The sequence below is a fragment of the Megascapheus bottae genome, chromosome 15 (assembly GCF_031878675.1).
Source record: "Megascapheus bottae isolate mThoBot1 chromosome 15, mThoBot2.hap1, whole genome shotgun sequence".
NCBI classification, from domain to species: Eukaryota; Metazoa; Chordata; class Mammalia; order Rodentia; family Geomyidae; genus Megascapheus; species Megascapheus bottae.
The window spans coordinates 14,302,176-14,329,859 of NC_143523.1; the positions used below are offsets into that span (position 1 = coordinate 14,302,176).

General features: G+C 39.5%; 3 protein-coding genes across 18 annotated transcripts in view; 1 reads left to right on the plus strand and 2 right to left on the minus strand.

Annotated features, from left to right (window-relative positions):
* Positions 1-4,293, minus strand: part of Vti1a (vesicle transport through interaction with t-SNAREs 1A) — a 338,753-nt gene extending 334,460 nt beyond the window's left edge. For 3 of the 6 annotated variants that reach the window (XM_090345875.1, XM_090345878.1, XM_090345876.1), the window contains exon 1: positions 3,836-4,286. In XM_090345875.1, coding sequence (XP_090202001.1) covers positions 3,836-3,929 — 94 coding nt within the window. In that variant the 5' untranslated portion in view covers positions 3,930-4,286. Of the gene's footprint in view, positions 1-2,637; positions 2,714-3,835 lie in introns of all 6 variants that reach the window. The other 3 variants (XM_090345874.1, XM_090345877.1, XM_090345880.1) reach the window with 3 other exon arrangements.
* Positions 4,197-21,986, plus strand: Zdhhc6 (zDHHC palmitoyltransferase 6). Of its 4 annotated transcripts, XM_090345870.1 has the most exons (12): positions 4,324-4,560; positions 5,487-5,942; positions 7,665-7,756; positions 9,071-9,230; positions 10,689-10,850; positions 12,214-12,267; positions 15,204-15,317; positions 16,979-17,146; positions 18,096-18,137; positions 19,331-19,476; positions 19,564-19,610; positions 21,127-21,986. In XM_090345870.1, the coding sequence occupies exons 2-12, from the start codon at positions 5,676-5,678 to the stop codon at positions 21,228-21,230; spliced, it is 1,356 nt and encodes a 451-aa protein (XP_090201996.1). In that variant the 5' UTR covers positions 4,324-4,560; positions 5,487-5,675; the 3' UTR covers positions 21,231-21,986. The 4 variants fall into 4 exon arrangements, with proteins under 4 accessions (XP_090201998.1, XP_090201996.1, XP_090201997.1 ...); XM_090345872.1 differs by lacking the exon at positions 5,487-5,942 and having other exon boundaries at positions 4,197-4,560; XM_090345871.1 differs by lacking the exon at positions 15,204-15,317.
* Positions 21,987-23,509: 1,523 nt separating this feature from the next.
* Positions 23,510-27,684, minus strand: part of Acsl5 (acyl-CoA synthetase long chain family member 5) — a 52,909-nt gene continuing 48,734 nt past the window's right edge. For all 8 annotated transcript variants that reach the window (XM_090345882.1, XM_090345883.1, XM_090345885.1 and 5 more), the window contains 4 exons: positions 26,797-26,898; positions 26,104-26,175; positions 25,619-25,765; positions 23,510-23,791 (listed from right to left, as the gene is read on the minus strand). In XM_090345882.1, coding sequence (XP_090202008.1) covers positions 25,625-25,765; positions 26,104-26,175; positions 26,797-26,898 — 315 coding nt within the window. In that variant the 3' untranslated portion in view covers positions 23,510-23,791; positions 25,619-25,624. The remainder of the gene's footprint in view (positions 23,792-25,618; positions 25,766-26,103; positions 26,176-26,796; positions 26,899-27,684) is intronic.

Sequence of the window (27,684 nt, forward strand, 5' to 3'; positions counted from 1 at the left end):
CCCACAGCCATTCTTGGAGAAGCCAGCATAGAATATTTCCTTCCTCTTCTCCCAATCCTCTCCCTATCATCTCACTCCTGTTTACCAGTCCACAGAAAGGTCTCTCAACTAACTTTCTTCTACACAGCTAATAGACATTCTTCAGTCCTGTTCTTATTCAATATTGTGGCTCTGACACTCTGCTCCTCCCATCTTGTAACTTTCTCTCCTCTCGTAGCTTACAAAACACCTGATTTTGTGACTCCCAAATGCTTCCTTTGGATTTATTGCACTCAGCTATGCTTCCTCTTTTATAGCTCATTTTTTAACTGTTGGGTTCCTCGGGGACAGTCCTAGGTTTCCTTCTCTTGTGACTCTCCTCTGTGTCCCTGGAAATTCATCCATTAAAAATCTGTTTTAGGTACTTAAGATCCTCCAGCTGTACCTCTGATTTTGATATACATCCAGGACTCGTAACACTAATCTTCACTGTCCAGTAATGAACTCTGCATCTTGAGCATGACCAGCACCACCTCAATGGAGTCTCTTTAGAACCACATACCTGTGGATACCAAGTCCACTATACTCATAAATTAATGCAGATTTTTATTCCTACATCTACCATGGAAAAGAATCATGTAGCAATGTTTTATGGCTTCACTCATACACAGCTGTTTAGATGGTCAACTAAATCTTTCATGCTTTGTATAGCTAATCCATAACATTTCTTTCTAGAAAATACCTGTCTTACCTCCACATATAATTCTCCCCCAATTCCCTTACTGATGTCCTGAATTTCAAAGCCTAATTCCAATTTCATGTCCAAACATGTCCTTTAGTTTTCTACAAATACATATCTTCATAAAGAGAACTTAGCCCCATTCTATTGAGTTCAATGAGGAAGTAGAATTGAGGTCCAAGGTTCTTTCAAGAGTATAGTTAAGTCAACAAAGTCTACCTAAGTCCTGGCCAACCTACCACAGCAACATTAGTGATATTACAAGGGATGGTTTGTCACACACTTCTCTGCCCAAGAACTGAGCTACTGTGTTACATGTTTTATCACATTATAAAGCAGAAACTATTACTTCCTTTCCTCTCATTCTATAGATGGGAGAGGCAGGCTTTAGAGAGAGCAATCAAATTGTCCATAATTGTGTATCTACAAAGCAGAACTGGACTCTTAAACCTGAAACCAAGCAGTGTGAGTCTTAATTACAACTTTAACATCACACATTGTGGTGCATTTCTGACAACTACCACAACATGATAGAATTCACAACAGACCATCTAAATCTCTGTAGGTAGTGAAGAAAGAAAGTAATTACAAAACAAAACTCCAGGATCCTTCAAGAAACCAGCTCCATGCACAGGAACTGCTTGTATACAGTATGCCTCACTTAAGAATTCATGGCAGTGTTACAGTACAGTATTAGTTGTGGTTTCTGCTCACTAATTTCCTTGACTTTCCCAAAGGACAGTAATCATTAAAAGTCACTTTTTAAATATAGCACCATAAGAACATTAAGAGACCCATCCCTCACAAAAGTACATTTACTAAAATTAGTTAAGATCCAAACACTAAGTCTAAGAGCAAAGATTTTTTATTGTTAAAAAAAAAATCACAGAGTAATAAACTTTCTCCCTTAAAAGCATTCAATCTTTCTATTCTCCTTGGAAGTAATAGAAGGTATTATGCATGCATACCAGAGAGTAAAATTCAATAGAGTCTAGCCACTCTACATCAACTTAAATAAATTAACGTGTTGAAAAATAAACTTATTTGGCCTAAAAAGTATGTTCTCTTTTTTTAACCCTCTTAACTCAAGTAAATGACAGTTATCTACTCTCTGTGGCTGAGCACCATAGCTACTAATGATGCCCAGAAAGAAATACCATAAACACATTTAATCATACTGTTTTTGCCATGGCGGTACATATTCATTTGCTAGTCCACAGATTTACATATGGAATTATAACTACATTGAATGCTTTTATGTTTTTCTGCCAAGTAGGAGAGCAAGCATAAATCATAAAGACAAAACACTGTATACTGAGTTATTATTCAAGTAAATATCTGTCCAAAACCAACAATACAGTTTCCTTTCAAATATAACTGCTGTGTATGGGACTTACATTACACTACAGTTTCAAGAGGTGTGACTTTATTTTTAAAATACATGATTCAAATGTTTCCTTCTATGTGCTAAAAATTGTTACATTAACATATAAAGGGAAGAAAAATTAACTGCAGTAAAATCTCTTTTCTTGGAAACCTTTTCTACAATTTGTATCCACAGATGACTAACACTTTGTAAAAGTTTTTCAACACTATCAGAACAATATTTTCTACTGCTAAAACCATTACAATTTTATATAAGCAAAAATCCAACTGCAGCAGGAGTCCTGATATTCTGAGGCTGTGGGTCTCAATTCAAAGAAAGTAGTCTGATCACAATGACAGCAAAATCAAGGCGATCTTGGGAAGTGGAGAAAAGTAGAACTGAAGAGGCGAGGTGATATGTCATGAAGTGATGAGGTCATCAGACACTTTTTCCCCCAAAATCTCCGAGGCAGCAGAGCTTGGTGGTGTTTGCTACCTTAGAACTCTCCTCTTGTTCCCTTACTTGGATTCAAAAACCTCTTTAAGACATTCACCTTCTCCAGAACTAACTGAGACTTCAAGAGATGAGTGGGGTGTAAGTTCAGAGATCCTGGCTTCAAGTATATAGCCCTATTAACAGAAAACAGGTAGGGGGGGGAGGAAAAACAAGGAAATAAAAGAAAATTATTTATAAACTCTGCTGTGTGGGGAAGTAGGGAAAGATGAATAACAGGTTAGGCCCAAAGACATTTGTTCTGGCTTCAAGAACTTGACTGACTAGAGGGGAAAGTGAAGCTGCCCACAGTCTGCAAAACATCCTCTCTTCTTCCAGAGCTACAGTAAGGTCAAGTCCAGCAGCCAGGACACTAACAAAATGTCTCTAACAAAACTAAACCAAAAAGCAAAGCTCTTATCTGTAATTTATCTGCCCATTCATTTAAGGATTGTTTTTCTAAACACATTTAATTAATGCCAAGGAAATCCAACATGGTTCCCACTTTGTGTTCACAACCTAGCACAGAAACTATCACATGCAAAACCGCAAAACTAAAATAAGAAACACTTCCAGATGAAAAGTGAGCAAGCAAAAATGTTCTGTACCAAGTTTGACATAGCTATGTTGTAAGCCCCCAAGAAAGATGAGAAACACGAAAACGACGTATTTCTATTTAGCAACTAATACACGCCAAAGGGCTGTCTCACTGAAACTTTACAACAGTCTGTGAGAGAGGTACATTTCTCCCCCATTTTACCACGAATGAAAGTTGAAACAACTTTTCATTGTCAGAGCTGGGATTTGAATTCAGTCATTGTATCTGCTGGGATTTGAATTCAGTCATTGTATCTACTTTGTATCTCCTTTGCCGCAAATAACGATAATGATAGTAATACTACAACGCAGCTTTATATTTGCAGAGCCATCATCTTGGTACTTCCATTCATTTTCTCTTAATCCCTATCTATTTTACAACCAAAAATAAAATAAAATAAAATAAAGACGTAGAGAAAGCTACAAGATTACGCAGCTTACCCTGGAGTCGGAATTCGAACCCGGATCGAAGGTCCCTCCACTTGCACCCCACAATCCATCCTGGAATCTCATCTCTCCCGGGAACCGCCGCCACGGCCGGCCGCAGCCTCGAACGGCCTGGTGACTCTGGCCGGCGGCGTTCCACAGCTCCCCGCCGCCCCGTCCCCCAACCCCCGAACGCCCGTCCTCCCAGACCCTGCCTGCCCAGCCGAGGTTCTCACCAGGCGGGAGTCGGGGGACCCTGGAAATCTTGCTGGTGATTTCAGCCGTGAGCACTGCGAAGTCCTGCTCATAGCCTTCGAAGTCAGAAGACATGGCAGCTCCGAAGCCTAGGTCACGTCGAGGGCCACACAGAGCAGGGGTCCGCGGCGTGGAACCCCTGAAAAAGAAGCCCTGTGAAGCCCAGCAGAGAACCGGAGACAGCTCGCAGCCCAGCTGCTTCCTGGTTGTCCTTCACAATCTCTGTCCGCCGGAAACGAGGCGGAGTGCGCATTCTATTTTCCGCTCATTCTTCGCGAGTAAGAAATTCGCTAAGGAAATGCGTCACCACTCGTGCCTTCTAAAAGCCTACAAACTTAATGGTGTTCCCAGGGATCCGTGACATCGCTTCTTTTGCACCCATTACTTTCCAGAAAATGGTTTGGGCTCCCCAAACTACACATCACCGGAGCCTGTTTCCCGGGGGAAAGCTTGAGGCCGCGAACCTACCGGAAGTGGCTGTGCCGGCGCCTGCGCAGTGGAATTGAGCGGGAGAGTGGCTGCGAGGGCGCTGGCGGAGAGACCCTCCGCGGTCCTGGCAGTCCGACATCGCACCCGGACTTACTTTCAGGCCTGAGGGGCTCGCTCATGATGGAGTTATCTATGGAGGAGAAAATCTGTTCCGTGTGAACCCTGGCAGCCCCAGAAATGCGATGGCCGAGGAGCGGGCACCAAGGACTGGACTGAGGTGGGAAATCGAGGCAGGGGACCCAGCCACGATCTTAGCGGCCTTCGCCTCACACAACTGGAACCAGAGTCTCCAAAGTGTTGAGATCAACCTCGTTTGCTAGCACGTTTCTCCCCTGCGTGAGGGTTTCGAAGCGCTCTACTCCGTGACACGGGAGGGGAAACCGAGGCACGCTGCCGCCGCATTAGCTGCGTGGGAAGCTGCTGCCTGGCTGGCTCTGAATCTGTTCCCATTGTACCTCAGGAAGGGCTTCCTCTCGCTCGTCCCTTGAGAAATATCCTTACCTAAATCTTGCTCTCGCCATCCTCCACCCCATCCCCCAAGTTCCCAGTGGCAGTTCCTTATTTCCTCTTCTCTTTTATGCTGACTTACTTATTCTGACTATGGTCATCACCATTTCACGCACATACTCACAGTCACACACAGAGACACTGTGTCTTTCAGCTTTCACTCTGCTCCTTTGCTTTTAGGGTTAGTAGGGCTAGTGGTTGGCATTTGGGGTCACCTGCAAGTAAATAGCTCAGATGTCTGATTCTTACTTGAAAATGTCTAAAGGGCACTGTAGAACTTCCTAAAAAAGAGTCCCCCAACTTGGTTTCTATTCTGAACTTCACTGTTCCGTGTTTGTGACCTTGGCCTAATCACGTAGCCTCTCTAAGCCAATCTTTGTTGTATAGAAAAGGAAGTTTCATGATGTCAACCCTTAAGACTCTTACTTCCCAGCTCCAAAATTCTTTATCATCTTAAACCAGGATAAAATTCTTGTAGAATATGACAACTCAGGTTTGATATGAATAATTGTCTTTGACATTTGCTAAGCTATTGTGCGTTTGTATGCATATTGTTGAGATGCTTTTTGGAGTTAAGAAATCCATTATATCGGGGTTTTTTTTCCCTGCTGACCTTTCCGATTTTATTTTCTATAGACTAAGTTTCTCCTACCTAAGATTTTGAACTCAGTACAAACCGTGAAAATGGCACAATCTGCATTAACATATCACAACTGAAAGGCATGACAATTAAAGAACACACATGGACTTGTGGCGCATGGAAATGTGTACACAGAAAAAGGAAATCTGTACATCTTTAGAAGTAGAAAGGCATTCTCTGCCAAAATGGGTACATTCTGCTCAATGATCAAGTTTGAAAATCTCCAAGAATTAAAGAGACTCTGTCATTGGGGTCCTATTATTGCCCTCAGTGTTATAGCAATATGTTCTATAATGGCCATGATTGACTCTGTGTTGTGGTATTGGCCCTTACATACAACTGGAGGAAGTGTGAATTTCATCATGCTGATAAACTGGACTGTCATGATTCTTTATAATTACTTCAATGCCATGTTTGTTGGTCCTGGCTTTGTCCCTTTGGGTTGGAAACCGGTAAGAAAAGATTGCTTTGGATAATGAACTTTAATGATAATTGTATATTTAGAGATTTTTGTTTGTTTGTTTTTGCCTTATCTGACAACCAGTAATCTCAAAGAATGAAGTCTGTTCTTTTTCCTGGTAGAAACTAATTATTGTAGTCATTGATCACTTATCCTCAAGGAAGTTACAGCTATTTGAAAATGTCCATCTAAGGCAAATTCATTGAATATTGTTCTATGTTTAAAAAATAAGAAAGGAAGCCAACAACTGGTGGCTCACATCTATAATATTGGCTAATCAGGAGGTTGAAATCTGAGGATCACAGTTCAAAGCCAGCAGGAAACCTTATGAGACTCTTATCTTCAGTTAACCACCTCAAAACCAAAAATGGAGCTGTGGCTCAAAATGGTAGAGCATTAGCCTTAAGCAGAAAAGCTCAGAGACAGCTCCCAGCCCCTGAGCCCAAGCTCCATGACCACCCCCCCCCCCAAAAAAAAAGAAGAAAGAAAGAGGATAGAGTGGAAAAATAGGTCCATGGTAATGAATTAAGATAAGCAAATAGTATATGTAACCACATTGCAGTCTGGCTGTAGGATCTTCTTTTCATATAATACATTAAATTCCTCAGAACTGAGAAAAACATTGTCAGAACTGGTGGTTTAGCTCATAAAATTTAAAACCATATGGTGCAAATACAGCACTGAGAAATATAGTGTGAATCAACTTATATCTTCTTAAAAACTGTTGGATTATATTTCTTGATGAGCAACTTGGTAGCTTCTTTGAAGTCCAGACTGGTAGACTGCAGCCCATTTCCACTGAGTCAAGCTTTCATTTTTAGGTCACATCTTAGGTATATTAAAGTTTGAGAAAAATAGTTACTCTGTGGGCAATGTAGGTCTGAAATGGATTCAAAGAGTGAGAAGCAACTCATTCAGAAAAGGCTTATAAGAGACGAGAAGAAACATGCGCTTGAGAAGAAAACTAAACTATAATATAGAATGCACCGTATTGTACTGATATTAGAACCAGGCACTTTCAGTTGGAGACCTGTGGGAGAAGTGGAAGTTTGCACAAAGTTCAGAAGAAGGCATTTCAGGTTGACAGCAGTGGGAACACATTCAAACACCAGAAAGCCTTGTATGAGTAGAAAAGAAATAGGGTAGTACAGAGAAGAGTGAAACAAAGGCGAGTCTGTGTAAAGTGAATCCTGGAGAAATTGTTTGATCAGAGGGAGTTTCTAGAAATCAAGCAGAGATAGTTCTTTTGTAAGCACAGTAGTTTGACAATAGTTTAGAGAAAAATTGCAGTAGAGAAACTAGAATTACTATATTGACCACAGGGAGAAGAGGTGACCAAGGTAGTAGAAGGAGAATGCAAATTTGAGAAAAAAGTAACAACGTATGCCCAAACCTCCACTCTTAAAACATCCACCAAGTTATCAGCCCTTTCTAAACCCCTATTCTACTGAGGATGAGCAGAGCCAACTACTGACAAAAGATTTCAGTGGAACATGGGGAACAGAAATGCAAACTAACCTCTGGTAATAGAGTGAAGCTCCCCTGGCCAAAAGTTTCTTATTGTAACTGTTACTCAGATGAAAAGACTGAACATACATCCTTCTCATCCCTAAAACAAATTCCTACGAAAGGAAAGAATTTATTCATAAAGTCTGACATCTTAGTACTTGGGATCTAGTAACTAATGTATTTTTATTTGTGTTGTGCTGCCAAGGAAAATTCTCAGGATAGCATGTACCTCCAGTATTGTAAAGTCTGCCAAGCATTCAAGGCACCACGATCACATCACTGCAGAAAGTGTAACAGGTATCTGTTTGTATTATTCCTTAGTGCAACTTGATTTCGGGTCTTTTTGTTGTTCTTTCTACCACAATGGGATAAGTTAGTTTTATTCTCTGCCAAGTGGCCACTTAAATTTTTAAAATCTTTTTTTTTCTAGAGAAATACATATTTTGCTTCTCAGCATATAGGAATGGAGTAAAAGGCTATGTTGTTAGTTTGCTTCCACAGACTCTTACCAGAATTAAATGTTTGTTGACCATCACTTTGACTGGTTTTACAGTTGCACTAAGTCTGAATTACAAAGGACACCTACTTTTCCCATTATTTATTGACAGATATTTATACTTTGTACAGGTCTAATAAATGGATCCACTTGTTATCACAGTGTTTTAACATCAAGAACTTAATGAGAAGAAAGGAGAGTCTCTATCTTAAAAATTTGAAATAAGTCAAGACCTTTTATAATGAACAATTGTATCCATTGATTAAGAGAAGTTTAGGAAACCATTGGAGACAAATAAAAGTCATTTTCAAGCCAAGAAATGTTCCTCTAGCAAAGAGAAGGACAGGAGGCACAGTAAGACTCTCCTTATTTTGCCTTATATACTACAGTCAGCTTGCTGAGCTCAAAGTTCCACATCTGGAGTATAATGAGAACAGGAAGGAAGTTATAATATTTGTTCATCCCTTAGAGTCCCAGGGGAGATTTGTAAACTGATTTTTTTTTTCCTGAGTCACTACTGTACTTGACTTGAGTCACAGACTGCATTCCCAAACTAGAAGAAAACCAGGGATGTTCATTTCTTTATAATGAGTCCCTTGCTCAGCCTCCTGGCTTCTTTAAACAGACTCTTCTACAGTGGGCATCTTTTCTTCTGTGGCTCTTATAAAGCCTTCCCTTTCTGCTATCTAGAATGAAAAAAGATTCACTGCCCACCCATCAATTCTGAAAGCTCATAAAGACAAATCTTTCTAGCCGGTAGGGCACAGTGGCTCATGCCTGTAATCCTAACTATGAAGGCTGAGATCTGAGGATTAAGGTTCAAAGCCAGCTGGGACACAAAAGGACCTGAGACTCTTATCTCCAATTAACCTCTAGAAAATGTAGAAAATGGTAAGTGAGGCTTGGCTCAAGGGTAGGGTGATAGCCTTGAGCTGAAGAGCTCAGGGACAGCGTCCAGGCCTAGTTCATGCCCCATGATCCATGGGGAGGGAGGGAGGAGACAAATCTTTCTGGTCTATGAAGTATTTGACTCCCATTGGACATGCTGGATTCCTGTTTACTTGATCCTCTGAAGACCAAAGTTATACATATCTCATGTAAATTTTTCTTGTTAGATGTGTGATGAAGATGGACCATCACTGTCCTTGGATCAACAACTGTTGCGGTTACCAAAATCACGCCTCATTCACATTGTTTCTCCTTTTGGTACCACTGGGTTGTGTCCATGCTGCTTTCATTTTTGTTATGACTATGTATACACAGCTTTACAATCGGGTAAGTAAGAATGTTTGGTATATCACTCATGTCGGAGTCAGAAGTTAGCAACATTAAGAGGTTCCCTTTAGAAAAAAGCTATCTGATTCAGCTAAGCAATTTTGCTTCCCCGAGTATCAGTTCCTTTTTGGAAAAAAATCTTAAGATGAAGAAAGGTTATTTTGTTCTGAAAATTTACCACAGACACTCTAGTTTTGGTTAATAATTGCTTTAATAATATGTACATATGTTAAATTTCAAAGTTAATTGGTAAGGTAAGAATAGAGAGTTGGAAGGAGAAGAAAAGGAGAAGAGTAAGAAGAAAAAGCCACAGCAGTACTTTCAGTTTATGTGGCAGGCTGTACTTCTGTTCATAATCTAACTCCACTGCCCTGGAAGGTAGCTCATGGAACACATGGATGTCCTAAAATAAATAAGTTACACTGACTATAGTCAGAGTTGGTTGAGAGCAAGTGATTATTAGATAAAGCTCAAAGGTCACAAAACTCCCTTAGCCTGGTAGATCCATGAAGGACACAGGTCTGATGGCTCTGTGGCAAGCTAGATATTATGTGTCCTTCACAGAGGGGACCACCATGTTTTATTTGCAACATTCATTTGTAGCCTATGGGAATAGTAACCCATACGAGATCTTCCTATTTGTTGGGAAAAAATTTATGTTTGTGTAAAGTGTTCAGACTTTTAAATATTGACACCTAACTTGAATATTTTCAAATTGTGTGTGAGACTGGTAATGCAGATCTGCAGGTCCTATTTGGTCTGGCCTACATTTTAAATCCTATGTTTTCTGTGCTGTTGTAAATTGAAAATAACAAGGAGACACAGTTACAGCTTGCATCAGAGTCTATAGTTGTTCATATGGATTGGGGGGGCGGGGCGGCGGGTGTCATGGGGCTTGAGCTCTGGACCTGGGCATTGTCCCTGAGCTCTTCAGCCCCAAACTCCTGCCCTACCCCTTGAGCCACAGCCCCATTTCCCATTTTTTAGGGATTAATTGGAGATAAGAGTCTCACATTCTTTACTGCCCAGGCTGGCTTTGAACCACGATCCTCAGGTCTCAGCCTCCTGAGTAGCTAGGATTACAGGTGTGAGCCATCATGCCCAGCTTGGATTAATATTTATAAAGTATAGCTGACTCTGCAGAAACAGTAACAAAAGCAACTCGAAATAATAACTAAGAATGGGGTAGGGTGCAGTTCAATAGTAGAGCACTTGTCCACATGTGTGAGACCCTGGGTCACAGCCTCAGAACTATGAGAAGATGGATGGATGGACGGATGGACGGATGGATAGAGAGACAAAATCATTAATGTCAGCATGAGCCCAAGCTGAGGTATTTGTTACAAATATCTCTATATGCTACATTTGCTTTGGTTGTGGTGTTCCAGTCATTGTTTTAGCAGTTTGACCAGTTGACAGCCCAGCATTTCAAGTGTGTGTTCTTGTTGTTGATTATAGCTGTCCTTTGGGTGGAGCACTGTGAAGATTGATATGAGTGCAGCACGGAGAGATCCTCTCCCAGTTGTTCCCTTTGGATTAGCTGCATTTGCTGCCACCTTGTTTGCCTTGGGATTAGCTTTAGGAACAACCATAGCTGTTGGGATGTTGTTTTTCATCCAGGTGAGTTTCTCGGTCATCTCTAGCTAAAAGGGGCCACATTATTTGGACTGATTATAATGAGACAGATAAAGACTGCATTTAAAATGACATATGAGGTAAAATGTACTTTTGTTTAGGCAACTAATTTCATCATTGATTCTAGACAAATAATCCCAAGACTGGTGTGCTTGTGCTCCCGCGTGTGTGTGTGTGTGTGTGTGTGTGTGTGTGCATGTGCGCGCACGCCCACGCACGTGTGCGCACACACACACACACACACACACACACACAGAGCTAATTACTGTCTTTCCTTAGCAGTCAAGTAAGTGATGATTCTCAGAAGGATTAAGTGGCTTACCCAAGGCTACCATAAATGTACTCAGTAGACCTCTTTATTAATATCACTTTATAATATATACTATAACAGTAATCATAATAAGAAATAATCATAGTATAGTTAACATTTTTGTTTAATGTTTATATGTAAGGTACAGTTTTAGGTACTTTATATCAATTTATTTATAATAACCCCATGACATAGATTTTGTTGCTGTGTAATTACCTAGTCTTTGGTGACTCACTCTGGTAACTTTTGATGTTGCAGTTATGAAAATGTAGAGGTTCCATGGTGACCTCATAATTCATTTTTTTCTCAACATAATTAAGTGCCAAATTAGAAAGCTGGACACTGGTGGCTCACACTTATGATCCTAGCTTACTAAAGGGATTGAGACCCTTCATGATTCAAAGCCAACCCAAGCTGAAAAGTCTGTGAAACTCTCTCCAGTTAACTATCAAAAGCCAAGCTGGAGGTGTGTTTCAACTGGTAGAAGAATCAGCTCTGTGGTGGAAAAAACAGCAAAAAATCGTTCATAATAGCAGTAAGCAAATTCTAAAAAAAACTTATGAGTAGTTCAATTGTGTCTTAGGAATTGGGGTAATAGGATAAAGACTGGATACACTATGACAAGCAGAGTATATCTAAGTTGACAGAAATAAGTCACCATTACTTGTAAATAGATTAGTCATAAGTTTAAATGTTACAATGCTGATAATAGATGTTAATAGCAAATATACTTAAATACTTGATGTATCCAGTGCTTTATTAGTACTCTGAAAATATTACTTAAAAACATAAATATAATACTAGATTCAGATTTGATTACTGATATGAACATTTTTTATGGTAAGATATTATGGTCTGGTGGTTAAGACCAAGTAACACAGAGTCAGATGGACCACATACTAACTAAAGTACCTCCTTGTTCTGAATGTTGTTACTTATGAAAGGGAACAGTGAAAGCTAGCTCATAAGAAGATTATGAAAATGATAGCTTCAGGAAACCAAAGGCATTATTAAATGTCGTTATGATTTAATTTCCAGATGAAAATAATTCTCAGAAACAAAACTTCTATTGAGTCATGGATTGAAGAGAAGGTAAATTTTAATCATTTTTTCCTCAATAATATGATTAACTAAAAGGTCAAATTTACTAAGCGTCACAGCTTCATAACATCATCCCCATGCTATATTCATGCATGAAACATTACTCAGTGTTATAAGACCTTATGGATTATTTTGAAGATGGTGAAAGTTCTTGATTTTTGTGGGTGCTCTCTCATTGTTTAAATGTTATCAAGCAATTCCACTTAAAAACAAGTAAGAAAAAATAATAAAGCATATGTCTTACATATCTGTAAGACATATTTAACTCTAGCAACTTGTCTATAGACATTAGCTGAAGCAGCTTCTTCTCAGGTTTTGGTCTCATGATCACTTTACACTCCCAACAGTTAAGGACATAAAATACTTTTTATGCCTGGTGTACCTGTTGGTATTTGCCATATTTTTTTAGAGAAATGCTAGAAGCTTTATTATTTCACTTAAAAATAGCAGTGACAAGGTGGTAGTTTGGCCTAGTGGTAGAGTGCTTGCCCTAGCATGCATGAAGGCCCAGGTTCAATTCCTCAGTACTGTTAGGTCTGCCTGGAAGAAATGACTTCCTCTCTTGGCTCTGTCTCCCCTGCACCCTAGAAATCCCCACCCAGCACCTGTAACCTTGGCAACTGGCATGCCTGGGGGCAATGAGAGGTCCCCCAGTCTGAAGTATTTCCCCATCCTCTGAGATCATATCCACTTCAGCTGTGGATATGACCCTCCCTACATAATCTCTCACTTCCCACCATAAGCTCTCTTGCTCACCCAACTCCATCTTAGGCGACAGAAATCTGCTCTTTCCTCCCACAATAAACCCTCTTCTGAACTTCGTGGAGTTTCCTTTCGGCAGACCTTACAGGTACCAAATACATTAAAAAAAAAAAAAAAAAGCCAGAAGTGGTGCTGAGGCTCAAGTGGTAGAGCTCTAGCCTTGAGAAAGCCTAAGGACAGTGCTCAGGCCCTGAGCTCAAGCCCAGGACTGGCAAAAAAAAAAAAAAAAAGGCAATAACACAGATGCTAAAATTTTTATAAAAATTAATTATACTTTTCAAATGAAAAGTTGTTTGATAGTTTTACAAATCTCTTCAGCATCTGAGTCAGCAGAAAGCAGCTAGATTGTCATCTGCACTTAGTCTGTTAAGATGTGTGGCTTTGGTTAAAGATTATGGAGAAAAACCAGCCTCATAAAATAAGAAGGTAGACAATATTGAAGTACCTTTATAATCATCCTAGATAATAAAATTACTTGGTCCCACATGAAAATGTGACCTTATTTTAGTTTGCTGTTCTGGGGAATTGAACTCAAAGTCTCATTACTGCTAGACTAGTGCTGTAACCCTAGCCACAGCCCCCAACATGACAAATAACATGTCCTGCCTATGAACCTTGTTTCTTTTATGTTAAAATCCATGTGTCTGTCTTGCCTTGAATGGACTTGTGTACATCAAGCATTGATCACTTGGAAAATACTGGTGTAATGAATTATGCAGATATTCAAAATATTAGTACCTCTCAAAAATTTCATTTTTACCATTATGAGAAAAATCATTAACTATGGAAAAGCTATCATGCACATAGTCATAGACATATATTCCAAAACTCTTAATTTTACTAGAAATCTCACCTATTTATAGTCAGTTGTTTTCCCTTTGAAGTGACAGCCAGACTTCGTTAATGTTTGAGATAATTTTCACCAACTACTGAAGTCTGGGTAACTGTAGTTGTTCTATTCACTTTTAAGTAAAAGTAGTGTCATATGAAATAATCTGGTTTGTGGCTTTTGTTAGCTCAAAACCCCACAATTGCTTTTCTTGAGCTAACCATTCTTCTTTGACATGTTTTATGTCACTTTCCTTTTATCATACAGAATATTGAAAGGACATCTATTTAAACTTTGATACTTAAGGAAAATAATTTTTGCTGCATCATCAAGAACATTCTTGCTGGGCTCCAGTGGCTCCTGTTTATACTACTAGTTACTCAGAAGCCTGAGATGTGGAAAATGGAGGCTTGAGGCCAATCTAGGCAGAAAAGTCCACTAAACTCTATCTCCAAAACCAGCCAAAAGCTTGGCTAGAAGTGTGGTTGAAATGGTAGAGTGGCAACTGAGGAAGCAAGGCCCTGAGTTCAAACCTCAATACCAAAAGAACATTTGTACATTAAATTATTTTTAACTATTTATACTGATGCTCATGCCTGTAATCCTAATTACTTAGAAGACTGAGTATGAAAGTATCAACATTCAGGGCCATCTACATCAGAGAAGATAGCAAGACTCCTTTCCAATTCATAGCTAGATACAGTGTTGCTAGTCTGTCATCCCAAACTATGTAGGAGGCTGAGACTGTGAGGATTGTGGTACAAGGCCATTCCAGGCACTGAGATTTCCCATGGGATTCCATCTCCATTGAAAGGAAGCTGGATAAAATGTCATCTACAGTTACATCTACTTCAGTTGTAGTCTAGCTGCAACAGATAGCCTGTAGTAGGTGAATCACATCTCAGAGTGGTTACCAGGTTTGGAAGGGAAACCCTGTCCTAAAATAACCAGAGAAAACAGTCTAGTGAGCATAAGGCCCTGACTTCAAACACTCCATGTACCACACTGTACTGCCAAACAGTGTAATGACTAACAGAGTTTGGTGCCAGTGTTGTGATTCCTATAAGGTACCAGCAGCCTTACCTGCCATTGCAGGTGTCAATGCAATGTAAAGGCAAATAGTAATCTTATAATTTTTAGGAAAATAGTTTGACTTTCTTGAAACCAAAAAAAAAAAGTCTTAGGTACTTAACAGGACCTACTATACAGGCTTTGAGAACCACACAGGTGTAAACCTTAGCATATGCATGACATGACCTTTCATGTTTTCCCTGGTCTGTGTCTCCACCCTTGGAACATTCTGGATCACACCCAGAGCTTCCATATCTTTATACAGGTTGTTCTCTGCCTAGACACTTCCTACTCTTACCGTTTGACTCTTACCCCAGGACTTACTTCAGGAATCACTTCCTACAAAGCTCCTTCCTTGGCTCTCTCCAAGCCTGTCCAGGTACTTGTATTCCTTTACCTACAGGCCCATAAGAGCGCCATATACCTCACCTTTGAATATAGCGTTGACACAAACCCATCTTCACTGGCTGCACCTGTAAGGCACAGACTGAGTTATTTTTTACTTAGTTATGTTTGTAGACTACCGTCCTTAGCAGTTTCTCTGTAAATTCTGTACATGTCTGTTTTACTGAAGTTTTCAGTGCTTTTTGAAGACTTTTGATTCTTTTGTTTTACAAAATAAAAAAAGAGGAGGTTGAGGGCCGGGAGTTTGGCCTAGTGGTTAAAGTACTTGCCTAGCATGCATGAAGACCCGGGTTCGATTCCTCGGTACCACATACATAGAAAAAAGCCAGAAGTGGTGCTGAGGCTCAAGTGGTAGAGCTCTAGCCTTGAGAAAGTCCGAGAACAGTGCTCAGGCCCTGAGCTCAAGCCCAGGACTGGCAAAAAAAAAAAAGAAAAAAGAAAAGAGGAGGTTGAGATCTGAGGGTCACAGTTTGAAGCCAGCCTGAGCAAGAAAGTCAGGGAAACTCTTAATCTGCAGTAAATCACCAAAAAGGCTGGAATAGAGGTGTGGCTGAAGTATTGGAGTAGTAGCCTTAAGTAAAAATGCTCAAAGATGATCCCTAGGCCCTGAGTTCAATACAACACAGGACCAACACAGAAAATTAAAGAAGACATAACTATTCTCCTAATGAGAGATGTATGCATTTTCTTAATGAAGATTAATTCATGTTATAGCTTGGAAACAAGTTTTTAATAAATATCCACATTATAAAATATCCACAAGAATATTGCTAATGAAAAGCTTCATAATCAAATATTTCAAAGTATCATTTCTAGTAAGCATCGTAAATTGATAATAGGTAAACTTCTTTTGCTGATTTAAAACTGTCTATAAAGTACCATGTTGAATTTAAAAATTATTTTAAAACTTTCATTTTATCACTGAGTAAATAATTCAAGAGACATTAAATTAATAGAAGTTACTAGACAGTGGAAGTACAAATTTCAAGTTTACACATTGTTGCTAGACTATATCTGTTATCTTTATACCACTAGATGTCAGCAGAACTCAAGAAATTTGAAACTAGTGTTTGTCCTTAAGTTAGAGTTAACCATTTAATAGCCTGAATATAGTTGATGTTATTTAAATTGTTATGTAAATGCATAACATGTGCAGGTAAATGCAAATATTAATTTATATTACTTGTATGATGATTTTTTTAATGAAAGATCTATACATACTTTCTGGGTTTTTAAAAGGGTGGTTTTTACCAGGCATTGGTGGCACATGCCTGTAATCCGGGTTACTCAGGAAGACATACCTGAGGGTCAAGATTCAAAGCCAGCCCAGTCTTTAGTGAATAAGCAAAGGGACAATACCCAGTCCTTGGGTTCAAGTCCCAACGCCAGCACAAAAAACAAATAAATTAAATTTTTTTTTTCATAAAACATTGGTTCCCTAGGAACATATGAGCTTGGTTTTCTATGTCAAAATCTTCACATATTATGATAAAGAGAATCTTTTTTTTATATACTAAGTAAGAAGAAAGTATATTTGTAACTGAAACCAACTTGAGAAATAAGTATTCTCACTACTGTTTACTGAAAGTCACTTGAGCCTAAGTATCTGCTATTTTGTGTCTTTGTTATCCACAGGCTAAAGATCGAATTCAGTATTACCAGCTAGATGAAACCTTTGTGTTTCCCTATGATTTGGGAAGTAGATGGAAGAATTTTAAACAGGTATTTACGTGGTCAGGGGTGCCTGAAGGAGATGGATTAGAGTGGCCAATAAGAGAAGGATGTCACCAGTACAGCTTAACAGTGAGTACTTGTGTTCAAAGAGCCTATATTTCTTTCTATCCCTTATCTTCCCCTTAACTCAGTGCTGGTAGTATAATACCAATGTTATCAGTGTGTCACAACAAATCTAATATTTATAACAACGTCTTTTATCACATGTCTTCCTTCTATTTATTCTGCAATACTCCAGACCTTTGTGACAAAGTTCCTAATTCTTTCAGGTGGTTTTAAAAATACTGACCTAGGGCAGGGAGTTTGATCTAGTGGTTGAGTGCTTGCCTAGCATGCACAAAGGCGCCGGTTCGATTCCTCAGTGCCACATACATAGTAAAAAGCTGGAAGTGGTGCTGAGGCTCAAGTGGTAGAGCTCTGGCCTTGATAAAGTCCAAGGACAGTGCTCAGGTCCTGATCTCAAGCCTAGGACTGGCAAAAAAAAAAAAAAAAATACTGACTTAAAACTACTTTCCAACTGACAATATAATGTGAACTCCATTTCCTGCTACCTAACTTTGCCTGCCTATGATCTCACCATTTTAATTCTTGTAGCCTATATTGTAACTTGACAGGATTCTAGAGTGTAGGTCAGATTTTCCCTACTGTATCTAATATACTACTATTAATAGTACTAAAAGAGGAAAGAGCACTACAACAATGACTAATCAAGACTCATTTGCTTTTCTGTGTCCATAGAGTCCGGGGGGGCTCAGGGTCTTTGTCTTGTACACTAGCTGGGAAACGCAGGGCACAGATCACTAAGCCCTGATCCCAGGCACAGGTAACACAGGTGAGTGGGCTCTGCAAAGGCCCTACTCTGAGCCCCTGTTTCCCAGGGCATGTGACTTAAGTTTGCAACAATAGGAAATACAGGAAAACTGGAGATTATCAGATTACTTTTAATACTAAAGAGATAGACTGTGTTTCCACATTGAGTCAGAAATTTGTTTCTTTCCTTTTTGTGTCTTCCACACAGATAGAACAGTTGAAACAAAAAGCAGACAAGAGAGTCAGAAGTGTAAGTAATTGTTTTTTTCCCCATCATTACCTAATCTTTATTTACATCTCTGCGATTGGTAGACATGAAGGAGTGGAACTGCAGATAGGATGGTAGGTAGAGAAAAGCTCAGCATTTCACTTTGTTTTTCTTTTATTGTATTTTATTATCAGGATAAGATAGAGGGATTACAGTTACATTTGTCAGGTAATGGGTACATTACTTCTCGAACCTGGATACACCTTCTCATAATTCTTTTGCAATGATACTGATTTCATTTGTGTTTCAGGCCCCATACTTCTATAGGAAGTATCTGTAGAAACCTAAAGCTTATATTACATACTATTCCTTAATATATTTGTTGGAATTTGATGTGCTTCATTTTTACACTCATTTAATCTGTTGAGACGGCAGGTATAAAAAGAATTTCCATTTTTCCAGCATAGAAAAGTAGTTATTCTCTATGTAGCTCGTCAACCCTAATGGTACATATCTATAACCGTAGCTACTTGGGGGCACTTGCAGGTCAAGTTCAGCCTTTGCAAAAAGTTAGCAAGATTCGATCAAACAAGCTACGTAGGCATAATTTATAGGTCTCGGTCCGAGGTTATCCCTGAATGAAGAGTATGAGACCCTATCTGAAAGATCACTAAAGCAAAAAGGCTTGGCAGTATGGCTCAGGTGATACAACAGCTACTATCTACTAGCAAGCTCTGAGTTCAAACCCCTGTACCTGTTCATTCCCCTCCCACTCCCCAAATATAGGCATGTAGAAATTCATCCATCACACGGACTTCCTTAGGTGAAACCCATCCTTAAACCAGGCTGTCAGATCCAGTGCTACTGGCTAGCTTCATGTACCTGTTTAAGTCTAATTAAAATTAAAGTTTCAGCTCCTCATTTGTACTTGCCACATAATAGCGTTCAGTAACCACATGTGTCTGTGAGTCCCATTAAGAGCACAGATGTGGCACGCAGAAATCATTTCCATCCTTGGGTAGCACTGCTGGAGAGCTTTCAGCATCTCTGTGCTGAAAATGAGGAAGGCCTGAGGACTGGAATGGCCCCCTGCCTCCCCTAGGGGGCGCACTGGGTGGAGAGCCTGGAGGGAAGGTAGCTTGTCACTGGACATTTGGGTCCAACTTAAACAATCTTAGTTCCAACCACTCAAATACCATAGTAAATACTCACCTTATTCTGACCATTCTCTACAGGTTCGCTATAAGGCAATAGAAAATTACAGTGGTGCCTACTGTCCTTTGAACAGAGGAATCAAAACTTTCTTTACAAGCCCTTGCACTGAAGAGCCTCGAATTCAACTGCAGAAAGGAGAGTTCATTTTAGCCACAAGAGGGTTACGGTGAGTGACAGAAAGACCTGTGTTTTTCTTTAATGAAAGCTGATATCTATTCAGAAACAAATTAAATTTAATATTTTATTATTTTAGATATTGGCTGTATGGCGAAAAAATTCTTGATGATCCCTTTATAGAAGGTATGGACATTGAAAAGTGTGCTTGAAGCAATCATTCCCAAGTTTTTGTTTTGTTTTGATTTGTTTTTATTAAAGACTGCAAATAATCCTCTTGTGTCCAAGGACTGTAGAGGGCACATGGCCAAGCAGGAAAGAAAAGCCCCTCAGCGTTTCTCCACAGCATGTCCTACATGTGAGCTCTTAGCTGTGTTGACAGTTGAACAGTGAGGGTACCAAAGCACAGAGAGGCCAAGTAATTTGCCCCCAGACACACTGAACCACCAGGGAGAGCCAGGTTTCAAACCAGAGCATTCGAACTCCTGATTCCCATGTTCTGGGCCTTACACAGTGCTGTTTCGTGTTCCCCTTAGAATGAGAATTCCTGTTGTCAGTTTTTAAATAGATCAAAATTTTTAAAAAGGAGAAAGAATTGAAGGAAATGAAGGAAAAATTAACCTTGGATGTATTTTATTTTTATATTTTTACTTTTTTGACTGTATTTTTGGTTTGAACTCAAAATAAGCAGCTTTTTGCTGTACATAAAAGCTGGTGTTTTCTGTCCAGACTCGTTTTGAACCATATTCCTCCATATCTTGGTCCGTTAGGCTAAGCCACAGGCTAAGCCAGTAACCCTCAAACTCAGTATAATCTCTAAAAAAATCACTAGTGGCTAATTATAAATTAATCCTACACTGGCTTAGGCAATTTTGGCGTAGATATTTATATGCCAAGCATGATGGTGTATGGCTATGCCAGAACTTGGAAGCTGGACAGGTGGATTAAGAGTGTTAGGCTACCCACCCTGATGTTCAAAAAAGTGTCAATAAAAAAACACTTAAATGCAGGGCTCCAGGCTGGATGCCAGTGGCTCATGCCTATAATCCTAGCTACTCAGTAGGCTGAAATCTGAGAATATCAGGTTTAAAGCCAGCACAGGCAGGAAAATCTGTGAGATTCTTGTCTCCAATTAACAACCAAATGAAAGAAAGAAAAAAACAAAAGAAGAATTGAAAGCTAGAACTGGAGCTCAAGTGGTAGAATACCGAAGGAGCAAAAAAGGCCAAGGGACAGCATCCAGGGTCTGAGTTCAAGCCCCATTACTGGCTCATGCACACGCGTACACATGTGCATGCGTGCGCAAATACACACACAGAGAAAAGAGAAAGAAGGAGGAGACAGAGAAAAAGAAAGAAAGAAACAGAAGAAGGAGGAAACACAGAAAGGATATAGAGAGCTGGTTCCCTGAAAGATGCAGTTGGAGGTGAGCCAAATCACCATTTGAACCAATCAGCCACTGAACTCTTCAGCTCCAGTCAGGCGCTGGCTCAAATGTATTAGCCCCTTTGCCAGTACCATGTGGGGAGTGTAAATTAGCCAGTTTCTGAGAAGCTTTTCCCTCTTCTAGTTGTGCTTATATGAGAAAGTTAAGGACTGGTAGGAAGTCTAGCTAAAATTTTACTCATTGGAAGCCACAAGACCTGTTGGCCCCAGGGTAGTACATCCAGCCATTTCACCTCTATCTCATTTTGTCCCTCAGGCGTATCAAGAATAAGAGGCTGGTTCCCCAGAAACTGTGTGGAAAAACGTCCCTGTGATACTGAAACAGAGTCAGTGCCAGAAGACGAGAAGAAAACCAGATAGTCACTACTGGGATGGAATTGGTCTTTTAAATCCACTTCATTACTTGAAAATTACACATAATACTGAAGAATTATGCAATGAACCTACTCTAGTTAAGGTGTTCTTTTCCTCAGAGGTGCCCTGGTGCCATGGTTTCATATTTTTATTACCATTCGGAAATGGAGAAGCCATTCATTATATGACTTGGAATCTCTGCCCCTCTCTACCACCTTTTTCTCCCCCCCCCCAAAAAAAATAAATATTTTCTTGGCACCAGTGGATCATGCCTATAATCCTAGCTACTCAGGAGTCTGAGATCTTAGGATCAAGCCAGCCTGAACAGGAAAATCCATGAGACTTACCTCCAATGAACCACCAAAAACCCAGAAGTGGAGCTGCAGCTCAAGTGGTAGAATGCTATCCTTGAAGGGGGTGGGTGGGGGGAAGGCTCAGGGACAGTTCCCAGGCCCTGAGATCAAGCTCCAGGACTGGCACCAAAAAGAAAAAAGAAAAGCATTTCTTTGTCCAGGCAAATGAATTACATTTTCTCTAGGGTTTGCTTGTTGCGCTGCACACCGTGGACCTCGCCTTGCAGACCAAGTCCCCGAGTCCCTCCCTTGGCAGGAGCATCTGCATGTAATAATGTCTGTCAATTATTATTTCCTACATAATACTATAGAACTTAATGTAAGATTCATGGAAGCTCAAATTTTGTTACCTGTCTTTTAATAATGCAGATTTTTGTCAAATCAAATAAAGATCAATGAATGTTCTATATATAGGTGTTAGGGTTTTTTTGTTGTTGTTTTGGGGGGGGTGTAATTTTTTTTTTATAACTCTTGTCTTGCTGACTGGAAGGGTTTAAGTCATTATGAAAAAAACCCTGCCGTGCTCCCTGTGAAAAATCAGCATGTGTATCCTGAGTCGAATTAAGATGCCTTTGCCTTGATATAACCCTGCTAATGGCATGATGAGATCACAGGGTTCTGGAAGACTCAGAACCTAATGATAGTCTAACTGCTGTGTAGACTTGAATATGTCAACTACTGAAGCTTGTGTAAGCTGGTCAACTTGGATGCTTGAGTTTGGGCTTCTCTAAAACAGGAAAATGAAGGCCCGTTGCCCTAGACTTGAGTAAACTGTCCAGTACTCATTCTTTTCTTGTCAGAAAACATGAAGCTTTGGGGCCCTTCTTGTAATAGGTCAGAGTAAGGTAAGAGCACTGGGATTCAGCAATGAATTAAATATTACTGTCCCGTTACTATGGGAGTAGAGAGAAGGACAAGTAAAATGTGTCGTATTAAGTGCAAATAAGGGACAAGCAGAATGCCTTGAAATGGTGTATTTTAGAAAAGAGGGAACAACAAGAATACAAGCTAGAATATATCTGACATGTTTGAAGAACAGGGATTCAGTACAAGTTGGCTAGAGGAGTTAAGGATATTCAGGGGAAGTCAAGAGACGTGGGGAGCTAGAACACGGAGTTCTATGTTAGTTCCTGCCTCCCTTTGGTTTTGTATTCAAGTAGCATTGCTCAGCCAACTAGAAAGCTATCCATGAATGTTCTCAACTCCATGGGCCAGAAAGGAGTCCTGGTTGAGATGAGAGTACAGCAATATGGCAGTGGAAAAAGAATGAGAACTAGTGGTCAGAGTTTGGGCTTGGCTGTTCTTTGTTTTATTTGATATTGGATAAGAAGGCCTGCTCCTCTCCATTTCAAGGGTTAGCAAAAAATGTATCTTGAGGCTGGGAGTTTGGCCTAGTGGTAGAGTGTTTGCCTATCATGCATGAAGACCCGGGTTTGATTCCTTCATACCACATACATAGAAAGAAAAAAGCCAGAAGTGGTACTGAGGCTCAAGTGGTAGAACTCTATCCTTGAGAAAAATCCAAGGACAGTGCTCAGGCCCTGAGCTCAAGCCCAGGACTGGCAAAAAAAAAAAAAAAAAAAAAAAAAAAAAAAAAAGCTGTTTAACTCCAGATCTCTGGTACTGTTTTTTTTATTTTATTTTATTTTATTTTTGCCAGTCCTGAGCTTGAGTTCAGGGCTTGAGCACTGTCCTCGGGCTTTCCTCAAGGCTAGTGTTCTACCCTGAGCCACTGCACCACTTCTGGCTTTTTCTATGTATGTGGTACTGAGGAATCGAACCCAGGTCTTCATGCATGCTAGGCAGGCACTCTTACCACTAGGCCAAACTCCCGGCCCTGGTACTGGTTTTTGTTGTTGGTTTGGGTTTTTTTCCTAAGTCTAGTGTGTAGCAAAGTTAACTAACCACTAATGAATGTGATTTTTATGTAAGATTGATTTTTCATCATGGCTCATAAAATGAAAAACACAACATATATCTGCAATAGTTTATTTTAAAACTTGACATTTACAAGTGGAGGCACCAAGTATCTGTAGGTACAGTGAGAATGGAAGTTCAGAGGAAAAATAGCATCAGTAGGTTCCTTCACAGAAGATAAGCCTGTTATGCACCCAGTGCAGGGGAGTTTTATTCAGTGCTTGCTTCATTTACTGGAAGATTTCACTGGACATAAGTCTCAACTCCTTCCTTCACAGCTTCCAGTTCAGCAGCAAACTGCATGGAACAGAATCAGTTATAATATAGATGCCCTTGTAGACAACACTGTGAAAACACCGATTTTTTTTAAAACACATACACATGTAGGAAATGCTTAGACTGATCAAATAGTTCCCTTCTGTCAGCTATTAATATACACAGAAGTTTGCAGAAGAGATTTATCTCATAGATAATAATTCGAATAAGCAACAAGTTAAAACTTAAAGTTGTAATGCCTCTGTGAAGTCATCAGCAAATGGATTCCAAATAGCTTTTCAGAACTTAAAAGATTTTTTAAGTTTAAATTTTATTGTAAAGGTGATAGGGAGAGGAGTTTCAGTTACATAAGTAATGAGTACATTTCTTTTTGAACATGTTACCTCCTCCCTCATTTTCTTCTACTTCCCCCACCCTGATCCCCAAGTTGTCAAGTTCATTTCCAACATAGTGTCTAGTGAGTATCACTATTGCATTCACCTGTCCCACTGTTCCTGTGATTCCTTTTCCCTTCCCCAAATCAGATAAACTTGTATACAATACAAGGGGTACAGAAGTCAAAACCAGTGACAACAGAGAACAAACCAAAGGAGAAAAAAAAAAAACAGAACTGAAAACTGCAAACAAAATTAAAGAAAACTTCTCAGAGTTCATTTGTTTCACTAAGTATTATTTTATATGATCATATGTACATAGCTATTGAGCCACTGTGATCCTCTCCTAGGACTAACCTCCTTTGTTCTCAATGTGTGTAGAGTGATGGTTAATCATACCCAAGTGTAATATTTGTCTTTTACTACCCATTGGACTAACTTGTAGATTTATAGACATACCCTAGTTATTACTACTAAGGGAAACCATGCAGTCTATGTCTGGCTTACTTCGCTTAATATAATTTTTATCCTTAATCCACAAAAATCAATAGCTTTTCTGTATGTCAACAATAAGAAGAGTCAGGCCAAAATCAGGAAAGCAACTCCTTTTGTAATACCAAAAAAAAAAACCCAAACAAACAAACAACAGCAAAAACTAGAAGCCAGGCGTGGTGGCTCACGCTTGTAATCTTAGTTACTCAGGAAGCTGAGATCTGAGGATCATGGTTCAAAGCCAGCCTGGACACTAAAGACCTTAAGACTCTTATCTCCGCTCTTATCTCCAATTAATCACCAGAAAACTGGAAGTGGCACTGTGGCTCATGGAATAGGGCTGTGGTTTTGAGCTGAAGAGCTCAGGGACAATGCCCAGGCCCAGGGGTATGGCGGTAGCCTTGAACTGAAGAGCTCAGGACAGGGCCCAGACCCAGATTTCAAGTTCCATGACTGACAAAAAAAGAAAATAAATAAAATAAATTAAAAACCTAGGAATTAACCTAACCAAAGATGTAAAGCACCCAATGAAAAATTTAAAAACCTGAAAAAGGAAATTAAAGATTTCTTAATGTGAATGTTAGAGAACCTATATGAGTGCTGGTTTATATGTTTTGCTACAAAGCAAGAAAAGGCATCACAAAAGATTCCTAGGAAATTTGATCTTGTGAACACTGATTTAAAAGTGGAACTGAAGTTGAAGAGCTTGCAGAAAGGTCAGAACATGAAATGGGACCACAAAAAAAAAGTACAGACCTCTAAAACTATGATAGCCACATCTAAAATGAGAATAACAGGATTTACATGCAGACTGAAACTTCTTATAAATCCATAGGTTTTTTTTCTTTTTAAAAAACGTGGTGATTTGATCATTTGGTAAGTAAAACAACAGAGAAGAAAGACAACACAAATGGAAGAATAGCTTTTAATCTATATGCTCACAAAGCAGCACAGACGAGGCAAGCTGTTCGACCATAAATACCTTAACCTACTCCTGGATGCTCTCATACAGGCGGCTGATTTGGGTCTGGAAGAATTTAGAGAGCTCTACTCGTTTTGCTTTCAGTGTTGGTGTCAAGAGCCCATTTTCAATGGAAAATGGCTCTGGATGAATAAAGATGCTCTTGACCTAGAAGATGAAGTGAGCACATATACAGTTTATTAGCAATGTAGGCTCTTCTGCACAGTCCCCTGAGTGCTCTCTGAAGGACTTGAAAGAGGTTAATGAAGCAGACAGTTACAGATCTAGTAATCTGATCATTCTTAATACATTTGTAATTAAAGAAATGAGGAGGGAGAATGGATAAGGGACACCACAAGGCAACCACCAAAGGTCAGGACGTTGACAGTTAAAGGCATAAAGTCTGAAATTAGGTCTTTGGAAATTATATGTTTAAACCCATGGTAAGATAGAACTTTACAACTTTGAGGGAGACTCAGTAGATGAGTAAAACCATTGTGACACACCTGTTCGAAGGACTTTAAGCCACCTTCTTTCCCAACTTTCTGCAAGTCTTGTAAAATGGCTCCCTTTATGGTCTAGGAATATAAAACATTGCTTAAAACATTACTGAAAATGAACAGCTAAGCATAAACCAACTCAAAATGCCTGTAACAGTGGGTTAGGGAAAAAGCAGTATAAAAAAAGTATCTATAAAGTATTAATAGTGGGTTTTCTCTAGATAATTTTACTTACTTATTGATATATGTGTTTATGATTTTTTTGTCTGCTGTGGGCTTGAACTGAGAGCCCAGGTTCTATCCCTCAGTTTTTCTGTGTAAGGCTAGTACTCTACCATTTTGAGCCACAACTCCACTTCCTGGTTTTCTGGTGATTAACAGGAGATGAGTTTCATTTACTTTCCTGTCTAGGCTGGCTTCAAACTGAGATACTCAGATCTCAGCCTCCTGAGTAGCTAGGATTTGCAAGCACAAGACATAGGGTCAGCATATGTGTGTTTTAAATTGTCCATTCTATCCTACAATCTAATAAAATTATTTAGTCTATTGGGGCTGTAGCTATATTTCATGGAAATAGGAAGAGATTATTTCTTCAGAGAAGAGGCTCTGGGCATCCAGACATGTCCCAAATGGCAGTGCTTCCTCTTCGCCACAATGGACCATGTAGATGTACATTGAACTCTCCTGAGGAATACTTACTTCATTTTCACACAAGACTTCAAAGGACCCCTTAACCCCAAGCTTGGCAGCAAATGAAGGTAGCACTTCTGAGTCAGGAACTACCACTCCGACTAAGGATGACTGTGGAAAGGAAACAGGATAAGGGCATGAGAGGACTAGCATACAGGGACCCCCACCTCCAAGAACAAAAGGAGAAGGACCAGCTCATGTTGATAGAAAAGACCTCCAAGCTTCTTGCTTTCTTTCTCATTGATAAATTACTCTCATTCAACATTTCATAACAGAGATGTTGTGGCCAAATGTGATTCTTCAGAAAGAGGTGGTAGCCACTAAAGTTTAGGAGAATTTCTGGCCTGCTCATGCCCACAGTTATCCTCATGCCCTCCCTCCAAAACACCAAATTTAACTACAATATATATATAATATATATATAGAGAGAGTGTATATATATATACATATATACTACATGCCAGAGATAGTAAGTATAATTTGGGATATATAGCTATTTTTCAGAATCATTTTTAGTAATTTTACTGACTTGTTTACAAAGTCCATTGTAATGGGAAAAATAGGTTTGGTTGCTTTTTCTTTCTTTGTTTGTTTTTTATTGTAATTAGTAAAAGGGTTACATGATATTTGCCAGATAGAAGGTGCATTAATTCACATACATTGATACCCTTTCACATGTCTTGGTACCCATTTCCCTCCCCCCCCCACACCCCCCACCCGTCTTAGTTTTCCCCCCTTCCCTATCTTTCTTTCTTTGTTGTGTTTGTTTTGTGCCAGGCATGGGGCTTGAACAGAGGGCTTGAGTGATTTCCTAGGGTTTAATGCTCTACTACTTGAAGCACAACTCCACTCCCTGCTTTTTGGTATTCAATTAGAGATAAAACTATTAAAGAGTTT

Excerpts from the sequence above, each read along its gene's own strand:
- Zdhhc6 (XM_090345870.1), top strand. The coding sequence starts at position 5,676 with ATGGGTACATTCTGCTCAATGATCAAGTTTGAAAATCTCCAAGAATTA. Across the intron at positions 9,231-10,688 it reads ATACACAGCTTTACAATCGG|CTGTCCTTTGGGTGGAGCAC; the intron begins GTAAGTAAGAAT and ends TGTTGATTATAG. Across the intron at positions 12,268-15,203 it reads AGTCATGGATTGAAGAGAAG|GTTGTTCTCTGCCTAGACAC; the intron begins GTAAATTTTAAT and ends ATCTTTATACAG.